This window comes from Haliotis asinina, chromosome 8, assembly GCF_037392515.1.
Source record: "Haliotis asinina isolate JCU_RB_2024 chromosome 8, JCU_Hal_asi_v2, whole genome shotgun sequence".
In the NCBI taxonomy this organism is placed as follows: domain Eukaryota; kingdom Metazoa; phylum Mollusca; class Gastropoda; order Lepetellida; family Haliotidae; genus Haliotis; species Haliotis asinina.
Genome location: NC_090287.1, coordinates 27,042,293 through 27,053,666, shown reverse-complemented (window position 1 = coordinate 27,053,666; position 11,374 = coordinate 27,042,293). Strand labels below are relative to the sequence as shown.

At 43.5% G+C, this 11,374-nt stretch overlaps 1 protein-coding gene across 1 annotated transcript in view; it reads right to left on the bottom strand.

The window, feature by feature from the left end:
* Nucleotides 1-533: 533 nt before the first annotated feature.
* LOC137293926 (denticleless protein homolog) overlaps nucleotides 534-11,374 on the bottom strand; it is a 19,912-nt gene continuing 9,071 nt past the window's right edge. The window contains exons 12-15 of the mRNA XM_067824784.1: nucleotides 5,273-5,362; nucleotides 4,372-4,486; nucleotides 3,003-3,826; nucleotides 534-2,151 (exon numbers count right to left, since the gene is read on the bottom strand). Coding sequence (XP_067680885.1) covers nucleotides 2,080-2,151; nucleotides 3,003-3,826; nucleotides 4,372-4,486; nucleotides 5,273-5,362 — 1,101 coding nt within the window. The 3' untranslated portion in view covers nucleotides 534-2,079. The remainder of the gene's footprint in view (nucleotides 2,152-3,002; nucleotides 3,827-4,371; nucleotides 4,487-5,272; nucleotides 5,363-11,374) is intronic.

Here is an 11,374-nt window from a genome sequence, read left to right as displayed (position 1 = left end):
TTCACTACAGACGACACATCACCTCTGTCCTGTCCACTATAACAATCTAAGCAGGTCTGTGAGTACTAGTTGTGGGTTTACATTCTCAATATTTCAACTGAAGTTCCAGAGCATGTGCAATGTATTTACAGTATGAACTGATCTCAAATCATTGGCATGATGTGCAAACAATTCCTCAGTTCATCAGGATGTGACAGACTTATCTATCCGTGTCTCACTCAGCTTCAGAAATTCTTCATATTTAAGACAAGTTCAGAGACCAGAGTTGATGAGTCCATAAAAATTGTAACTACTCCGACAAGAATTGTTTCAGCATCTTGAAAGAATCGGAGAGTTTCATGCACTCTTGTTGTGTAAAATAATGCTTTTTAATCAAACATTTCTGACAAGCAAGAGGCGATATAATAGGACTTGTGTTGTTTTAGTGCCAATTTCAGGTTTGTGTGACTCTCTTTCATTATGCAGTCCACACTCAAATGAGGAAAACATGTTACCTGACGGACATCATCTTGTAAACTGAACAAAACACCAACTATATCAACAGGATTTTATTTACAAATCTCGTTCATGGTGACTGTATGAAAGACAACAAATAACAAAATATGAACAAAAATTGACATTGTATTTAGTACCAGCCACACTTAAGCACAACACAAACATATTCATACCATCCACCTGTTTCATGACGAGTAAACAAATCAAGCAAGACATTTGTCTGTTTTTCATGATTCATAATAACATATATGGAGGACATTTTATCTCATGTTTACCAACTTGACACCACACAACAATGATGTTCAACAAGTTAGTGCGACACTGATGGGGATTAAGGAAGGTATAATAGTGCTGGGAATCGGACACCAAATCCACTATCAATTATCAGAGGACACCAAATCCACTATCAATTATCAGAGGATTTGTGGTGAATGATTATTGATCATAAAACTTAAACATACGCATATTTATTATAATCACCAATTTTAAGGGGCTTTCTTCACTTTTTTCCTAATTAATGTTAATGGGTTTTTTAATTTAATGCATGAGTGCATGTTGTTCATGAATGTTCATCCAATTTAATGGTTAGTTTACTTCATTCAAGTGTGTCACACTAAAACAACATTTCGATTAATTGGAAATATATTTTCTACAATCGATAATTATTTTCAATCCTCCTTTTGACTATTCTTTATCATAAGGACACAACCAATTGTACCAGTCACCACACATACTGAGTCCAGCTTCATCTACCTCCAGAAACCAATGGTCATCACACTACACTTCTATCATGAAACATATTTATCACAATTTATTGGAGATCAACATGAAAGTAATCCTGGGAAAAGTTTGCTACCTGAACCACTTTGAATTAACTGAGACATGAACACCAAATTAAACCAGATTGAAGTAAAAGTCACGATATCTATTTGTCTATATTATTTTTAATATTGTTAAGTAGTAATCATGTTTCCATTGGCAAACAACATAACCTTATGTCTTGGATTATAAGTAACTGATGCCAGTATTAAAGTAGCATTTCTGAATTAAATCATCCCACCAAGAAAATAGTTATTTGATAACATCACCCTCTACCAAGATAAATTTGAGCACCAAATCGAGTGCTTTATATATTTTCAGCCTGAGCTTTTAAGATTACAAATAAACCAGTATCAATGAAATGGATAACAAATGGGGCCTAATACACAGAAATTTGGGGAAAATGCAATAATGTAACACTGTTCTCTCTACTGGTCTTAGTTTCAATGAAACATACATCATACTACCACATGAACTGGAAATTAGTAATTACTATTTGGAAGTGTAAATCTTACATCTGATCTGAGACAGAATTTAGCCAAGATTAAAATGTTGGTGTTTATAATTTGTACCTTTATTTCAAAATTTGTTTCCTTTCATTCTCAACTTGCCCTATAGCTGTGTACACATAAAAACATGATAAAAACTTCTTCAAGAGACTGTAAATAGACACTGGACCACTGAGCCAAAAGGCAGTAAAAAGCAGCACCACAGAAAATGGAAAGCTTTTGGATTATTTCAGTTTTATTTTGAAAGGACGAGGCATTATTTCCTTGGCTTTTTCTCTGCTGACTTCTGGAAATAGTTCAAGATGGACTTCATCCCCTTCACTGGTGTCTGCAAACAATGAGAGAACTATGTAAACATATGCAAAACACATGGCACACTTGCCTCTAACAGTTTAAAGTGAATAATACGATTTGCTGTTTACAGGTTATGCATGCTCTCTTAAATATACACGCTTTCACATTGATTTTGAAATTTCTGCATTAGGATGTAGGAAATGTATCAAGGCAGGTAAAGTATATTTGAAGAAGGGGAATGTGCTCGTAACTCTCCATTCCAACCGTTTCAAAACTAATTTATCAATGTGACCATTAAAGTGGGCAACCTACCCATGGACTGAGAAACAATGGGATACAATCATGTGCCACAAAGTGGCTTAACTATTGTCAGGACACAGAAACAAAGGGGAACAACCATATGCCACAGCATGGGTTACCTGTTGTTAGAACTGGGAAACATTAGGAGACAATCATATGCCATGCCAGAAACTGGGTAAACTATGGTTAGGACCGAAACACAATACGAGACAATCATGTGCCACAAAGTGGGTTACCTATTGTCAGGACAGAGAAACTATGGAAGACAATGATGTGCCACAAAGGGGGTAAACTATGGTTAGGACCGAAACACAATACGAGACAATCATGTGCCACAAAGTGGGTTACCTATTGTCAGGACAGAGAAACTATGGAAGACAATGATGTGCCACAAAGGGGGTTAACTATTGTAAGGATTGAGAAACAATGGGACACAGGAGACAATCATGTGCCACAAAGTGGGTTAACTATTGTCAGGACAGAGAAGTAAAGGGAGACAACCACATGCCACAACATGGGTTACCTATTGTTAGAACTGAGAAACAAAGGAAGTCAACCATACACCCCAAAGAGATGGTTACTTACCCTTGTAATAGATCTGCCCGGGGAAGAGCAGTCACTTCGTCCACACATATCATCTTCTGATGTTACAGACTTGGCTGGACTCGGAAATATACCCCTTCCATGTCCGTGTTTGCTGAGGCGGATCTGTGTAAGCCAGTCAATGCACTTCTTATCCTGACTTGGACTTGCCATTGCCAGTGACAGTCGTTCACGGCGACCTTCAGCTTCGTCCACCACAAGGTTGGGGAGATTGCGAGTTGGGGAAAACACTTCTCCTTTCTCACTATTTGCACATTTGTCAATAACGGAATTTTTCACTCCTTCAGATCTAATATCACATGAACTTGCTTTTTCTGAATTGTTTAATTCCGCCTCCAAATCACGCAGAACCATATCACTCTTGGCTGGACTGGATTGTTCAATATGGCGTCGTTTACATGTTTCATTTGTCTCACCTATGTCTAATTTCCTTTTTGAAGTTTTTTTAGCTGAACAACTGTTTTCCTTTTCCACATATGCCTTGAAAGGAATTGTACTGCTACCTTGGAAGTAGCCTGCATCTTCTTGATCCTCGTCTAACTTCATCCTGGATGCTTTTCGAGGTGAGGGATGGAAAGTGGGTTTCTGTGGAGACTGTAAATGTACCTGCTCGCTAAATACAGGACTTGAGGGTTTATTTTCTTTACTGGATTGCTTTTTAAACCAGTCTTTAATGGATGGAGACTTTCCTATACTGGGAGACTTTCCCCCTGGTGACGATCGAGGCTGACCAAGAGGAGAGAACTCCCTAGCAGGACAGGTTGGCTTCTTGGGAGTCTCTTTAGATGTGGGTATGGTTGAAGTTCCTGCAATGGAAACTACACATATTAAGAAACTGGTAAATCATCATGATTTATTTATGATAATTGTTTTTCAAATTCAAGGCAAAGTCTAACAAAACTTATAGTCAATTGTACAGACTTGGAATTTTACAATACTAAATGTATGGGGTGAGTGAATGAGTTTGTTTAGTTTTACGCCGCAGCAGTCTGTAAATAATCAAGCTGGGACCAGACAATCCAGAGGTCAACATCATGAGCATCGATCTACACAGGAGGGATGTCAGCAAGCCTGACCACCCAATCCCAATCATGTCTTGCGACAAACATTGGTTACTGAAGATCAATTGTAACCTGGATCTTCACAGCTCCAAGTGTATAAACTTGACCGCAAATGAGTAGTATTTTGGCTTCTTATGAAACCTGCAAACAGCTTGCCGGTTATATGTACAGGGGTTGCAACACTGATGTAAGTTTCAAAACTGTGAATAGTGAAAATGCTAATCATTGGGCTACCATTAGTAATCTGAACTGTGGATCAAACACATAATGAGGAATATTAACATATTCACCTATTTCTCTGTGGGTCCTCTCTGCTGTTCCTGCTACCTCCCCAAACAATGGTGGCTTGACTCTCCGCAACACCCTCCACAACTTCATAGAGTTGTCGTCTGACAAAGTGGCCAGCTTCAACACAACATGGCAAGGACTTAGATAAATACAAAAGTGAACAAACTCAAATAAAAAAAAATCACGGTAGCTCTGACTGATGTACATGATAGAATATTAGGTCGAAATATCACCAAAGGAGTCACTTGACTAAAATTACTATTTCTGCACTAATAACTTGGACTCCTTCAAAAATATCTGAGCTCTCTTGAATACTTAGCTTGTCTGATATAATGTATATTGTTGGTTTGAGAATTGCATTTTTTATGTAAATAGAGTTGTTGAGGCAGTTGTGTGCCAGTAAGTGCATCTTGGAGTTACCTCCCTTGACACAATGCAGCAACTGACGAACCATTACTTCACAGGTTGTTTAGTGAGATCATTTATACCAATGTTAGCAGTAAACAATTCAACGCATTATTCACTGACACAGTAAAGGCTACATGAGTGGCTGAGATGTAAGATAATATTCTCAAATGTGTGGGTTACCTCACTTGAGGTTTCAAGTGCAATATTGAACTTCTGTTCTATGGTGCATGACAATCTGTTGGTTCATTGAAAATTTCAAATTTTGATCTCCAGCCTAATTTCTTCAAAATATCATGCATCCATATATACTTGCTGTAACTGTTGTAATTTGATGCTATGTTCCAACGTGCTATAAAAAGGCAAATATTTAATATGTAACTGAACACACTTACACCAAGTGTTTGAACAACAAAAAAAATGGACTGGGTGTCATTAAATGCAGTGTCCACAGTCAAACCCTAATTGTCTGCTATAAGAGAGCACACTGTTGCTTACCTTTGTGAAGTCATGCCTGCTCCACGCGACACTTGTGACCTCTGCCCGATGTCCCTTCAACACAACTGGTGACTTGTTGGGCTTGTCAATCTACAGAATAGTGACAAATGTGTTTTGTGTTAAAGTAGAAATGTTCATATGCCGGGTATTGACAGTTTGGGGATGAATAGGGCAAAAAGTCAGTTCAATTAATTGAAAATCAAATCTGACACCTTCGTTGCATTTTTCAATAACCATTATCACAATTTTTATTTGATATCTGAATACCTGTTTAAATCACTTCCACAAAGCTAAACCATAATTTTGACTTCAATTCAAACAGTTTCAATCAGGTTAATTATCCAATGAAAACTGTTGTTAGTAGATTAGCCAAATTGCTGATGGATTTCACATTAAGAAAGCCAACTCTGAGAGTTAAAGGAAATCTGATGTTTTTACTTCTATGAAGAAATGAATCGAAAATGAACGAACAAGAGTCCAATATCAAAAATCAAATCAAATCGAGGTCTAGGTGAATTGTTGCTGCCCTAGAGATGAACAGCCTTGTATCTTTCACAATTTCCCTACTGTGGAGACATTTTTAAGGTATCTTATCGCTAGACCTACATATTTCATGGTAGATTCTGACACTGATTCAATCAAAATTCTCCAAGCATAGAAGACTTAAGTCATCTTTACATCCACACATCCAGATGTGTTTCAGTAACTAACTTGCAGATACTTTGAATAGAGTCCTCCTTGGGGTACTTATAAGCATTTAAATGTTCTTTAAATTATTGCAACAATTGTAACCATATTTTTTAAATAAAAATATGTACAAAACAAAAAACATCGTTTTTGTCTTGTGAGACCACCCCTACAGGGCCCCTGGCCCACTGACAGCCAAGAGCAGGTAACTCTTAAGCCATAGCCATAGGGCGCTCGTGCCCTGCCCACTGGTGAGAACTGACTGGCCAAACCGAGCATGCTCACTTGAAGTCTGTCTAACTGGTAACGACGGATGAACGTGCTCAGTCAGCTCCAAATAGCTGCGGAGCAGATCTCCTCAATGGGCAAGGCAGACGCATATGCCTTAGACGTCACCACAGCCTTAACTGAATGATCTTTCAAACCTTTGGGGGGTATACAACCTTTCCAGGTGTATCCCATACAAATGGCAGAGACAAGCCACCTAGATATGGTCTGCTTGTTCACCGGAAGGCCAACCTTGCCACCACCATAACAGCAGAACAGTTGATCATTCTTCCTAATGTCCTTTGTTCGTTTGATATAAGCCTTAAGGGTCTTACGGACATCTAAGACGTGAGCACGTCTAAGAGAGGTACCGGGCGGCGAAGGTTGCGTGAAAGCAAGGAGCTCAATAGGCGCCGTTACATGAAAGGTACTATCTCTCTTAGGACGGTAAGTATCTGGCAATCGAATGTTCACTCTGTCTTTGTGAAACACCGTTAATTCAGGGTTGGTGGACATAGCATGTATGTCTCCTACCCGCCTGCCAGAAGTTACCGCCACAAGAAAAGCAGTCTTCCATGTCAACAGCTGGAGGGAAAGAGCCGACAGGTTGTGAAAAAGAGAACCGGACAACCAATCAAGAACGACTGGCAAGTCCCACAGGGGACTAATCCGCCGGACAGATGGACGGGTTCTGTCCACGCCTGCCTGAACTAGAGGGTGCTGCCCCAATAATGCACCGTCAACAGGAATGTGGAAGGCAGAAATTGCCGTGGAGTAACCTCTAACAGTAGAAGCAGCCAGACCAGCTTCCAGCTTAGATTGTAGGAACTCCAACACAGATACAAGATCTGCAGAAAAGGGATCAAGAATCCCCCTGTCGACACACCAGCGCGCATAACAGGCCCATCTATCCTCATATTGAACGTTTGTCGAATCCCTCCGCGAAGCAAGAATTGTGTCTGCAACTGTTGCAGGAATTCCTCTCGCATGGAGGCGATTCCGGACAATGTCCAGGCCACCCACTGAATCCTGGGATTCGGGTGTGGCGCTTCGTTCTGGGATAGCAAGTCCGGTCGAAAGGGTAAGAGTACAGGAGGCTGAGCCAGAAACCTGAGAATTACTGGAAACCACCTTTGAGCCGACCAAAGCGGTGCCAGAAGCACAAGAAGTCGAGCTGGTTGTGCGCTCAGCTGCGAGAGGACTCGTGAGATCAGAGGAACTGGTGGGAACGCACACAGCACCCTGTCTGTCCAATCGAGCAGAAAGGCGTCGTTGGCTTTCGCTCTCGGATCCGGTTTCCTAGAGCAAAACACAGGAATCTGATTTGTCGCCCCAGAGGCCTGGAACGCCCCGAACAACTGGGAAATAATCCCGAATATCCCCTGATGCAGCATCCACTCATGTGGGGCTAGTATACGTCGTGAGAGCGCATCCACGCGAACGTTGCCTATGCCCAGGAGATAGATGGGAAGTACCCGAATGTCGAACTGGTCGCACCACAGCAGAAACTGCCACTCCACCTGAAGGAGGGACGGAGACACTGTGCCACCTTGCTTCAGGATATACGTCATAGTGGTCTGGTTGTCCATCTCGAGGCGAACCACTTGACCCCGCACTGACTCCACGAAGCTCTCGAACACCCGGCGGACAGCTTTCAATACCAACACATTGATGTGTAGGGTGACTTCGTCCCCGGCCCAATGGCCCGAGACTGATAGTTCGCCCAGGACGCCCCCCCAGCCTGTGAGGAAGGCATCCGTCTGAATCGAGAGGGAAGGTGTCAGTGTCTCTAAAGGGATCCCCCGGAGAGATTTCCAACTTCCGTCCACCGCGGCAGGTAAGGAACCAACCAAGCGGGAGTCTCGAGAACAGTCTCGTAGCTCTCCGAATGGGACCACAACTGGGCTAATACCTGTTGAATGGGTTGCATCCTCAACCTCGCACGCCAGACCACGTCCACTGTAGCCGCCAAAGTGCCCAGAGATTGAGTGTGGACAGGACCCAGGGATTTGAAGTGGCTGTCTGCCATTCCGAGAGGAATAGTGACAGCCTGCCGCCTACAGGGACTTCTGGAGCAATCCAATGTCGGCAGTTCTCCGCCTGCTTGTGCGTTTGTGCTGCAGTGGAGCAGTCCACTTAGCACCCTCCTTCCCAAGCGCCAAAGGGTTAGCTGAAGCAAGAGTGGGAGGCCGTTAGCGAGACAAGGAGGGTTGCTCCAACAAGGGCTTAGAGTCCTTGAAGGTGCTAACAGCCTCCGCGGCCTCCCGCACCACCTGCAGTGCCCCAGGGAAAAGGGAAGATCCCAACCTGTAGGGCAGTGCTAGAAGTGCCTGCTGGCTAGCGGGTGAGTATCTGGCTACAGACAGCCAGAGCCTATGCAACCCCATGATGGCCCCATCACCTGGCTGGCAAAGCACCTAATGCTATCCCGCGCCAGATCAGAGTGCACGCCGTAAGCTGCCGGCCTAACACTGCCGACGGAGAGTCGTCGACAGTGCTCCCTTGGTCCAACAACTGCCCCTGCAATGCCAAAAGGTAGGCAGAGTGGAGCACTACTCGCAGCTGCTGGGCCACACACCTATATGACTCCTCGAAGGAGCAATAAGCGGACCTCAGCGCTGGAGTGGCCGTGGGGAAAGGCGGCAGCCGCCGGCCCTGTCTGGCCAAAGCTAAAGAAGAGGAGGAGGACCCCCCAGGGTAACCAAGGCGTACACACACTCGTCCACCACCGACAGTTCGAACAGTGAATCCTCATCCAACTGATATCGGCGGCTGATCTCCGGGAGATCGAAGCGCGACCGGGTACCCGATAGGAGAGGATTCACTATTTCCCCGACCAGCGATGGGAGCATGCGCAACCTCGCCTCGGCAACCTTAGTAGGTGCGAATACCTACCTGGAGCTAAAACTCCATGGGGTCAGGCTCAGACACAGGAATCGCCACCTGAGGCAGGACCTTGGCAATCTTTTCCCGAACCTGCCTCAGCGGTGAACCAAATGAGTACGGGACCTCAGTCTCGCACTCCTCCCCCAATCCCCTCCTCCTCCATATCCATCTCTTCGCGCTCCTCGGACAGGGAACTGTCGCCATAAAGCGAACCCACCGAGGGCGCTACCGAAAGTGAACTTGAGGGAACAGAAGGACTGAGAAGGTCCGAGACACTTGGTTCGCCCCTGCCAGAGCCTGAACTAGGTCGTCTGGGCACCTGAGAAAAGCCCCCCACCGGAGGGTTGCTCGACAGCCCAGGGTGCCGATGTCCCTAGCGGCTGGGCAGCGCTAGGCTGCCTGCCCACTCTGGCACTAGGCGCGCTTACGACTGAAGTCGAGCCGCCAACACCAGGCGTCGTTGCCCCACTTGCCCTGCGGGTCAAGCTGGGGACGACTGCCCTAGATAAGTCCATAAAAGTGCCCAAAGCACAGGACGGCTGCCCAGAGGGAGGAGCGTTCTCAGAGCCTAAGCCTAGGCCACGGCCTCCCTCGAAAGAACCACCATGTCCGCTCAATGATGATCGGGCATCGAGCTCCTTACGGAAGCCCGATAATGCCGAATCTACCACAGACTGGACCGAAGACATTCGCTGCTGAAACAAGGCGTTAATAGATTCAACAGAAATTAGCAGTGTTTGAGGAGCAGAAGGTGGTGCAGGGGATACAGTAGCAGGAGAAGGGGGAAGGTCCCTAGCGACCTTGGCCTTCTTAGCTGACCCCTCCGAAGAGGAAGCTGCCCTCTTCTTTTTATGTGAACGCTCGGAAGAAGGATCCTGCGCCCAAATATCCCCCCTGCCTTAAGCAGGTTGAAGTAAAACAAAAAGTCTGCATGTCGTGACTTTCTTGTCTGGGGAGTGAATCCCGCACACACATCACATGACTGGTCGTCACACTCAACAAGGCACCTCAACCATGCATCATGAAGGTCCTTTCCCGGGATAGAAGATTTGCATGTTGAGCAGAATTTAAACTGCAAAACAACAAATAACCCCTAGTGTTGTGTAATGTAACAATAAATGAAACAAAACATGCATGGGCGCAAAACTAATTAACTAAAACTACCTACATAGTTACGGTAAAAGCTAATTGCCACTACACCATAATTTACAACAAATTTATACAAATTGAAGTAAATATGGAAACAATATCAATAAAATGTGTGAAACAGTATAGCTGAACAAACGTTTACTTCAAAAAGACCGCCATAGAAACTCAAAAGTTTTGGTGGGAAAAAGCTTACCGTCCACCATCTTGCCAGCCATGTGGCTAACAAACAGAGACAGAAAAAGTTACAACATTTTAGACAAGTAATCTGTGAAAAATGATTAAAAAATGTTTGAGTCTCTGTGTTACTCATCTTAGAACTTGTCTTATCTCTAGAATTGCAAGAATCTCTCACAGCGCTGTAGCACGTCTTCACAGGCGGGCGACAGAAAAGGAAGTGTTTGGCTTGAGGCTATAGCTTAAGAGTTACCTGCTCTTGGCTGTCATGGGGCCAGGAGCCCTATAGGGGTGGTCTCACAAGACAAAAATGATGTTTTTTGTTTTGTACATATTTTTATTTCAAAAATTTGGTTACAACTGTCGCAAGAATTTAAAGAATATTTAAATGCTTAAAAGTACCCAAAGGAGGATCTCTATGAAAAAGAATGTATCATACGCAATAATAGGAATAACTGGGAGGAACAGCCTTGTCACACCAACTTATTGTAACTTGTAAACTTATAAAACAAGATCTGGTTAGCTGAGAGCCAGAATCAATGTGTGAAACTGTTTCCAAATTTTGCTCGCCAGTCAGAAATGTTATGTCTGAAAGTTCCAAGTCCACAAAATAATTCACCATCTCAAAATATGAATGTATGAACTACGCAAAAAATACAAAAATAGATGAGAATAAGATATTGTCATCATGACAGAGGTTTCATCACTGAGCTGCTAATATGAACATTTTTATCTGGCCATCATCTTGCATGATTTAAAAGTGTATAATAACTTAACCAATCAGACAGTGTGACATATCTAAAATATGATCCCATAAAAATCCACAACACACTTAAATTTGTACACCAATCACAAAGCTGTGCCCCTATGTGGTATACATAACGAGTGGTATAGTATCAGCTAGCACTATAAATGGCATTACTTCAGAATAGAACAAGC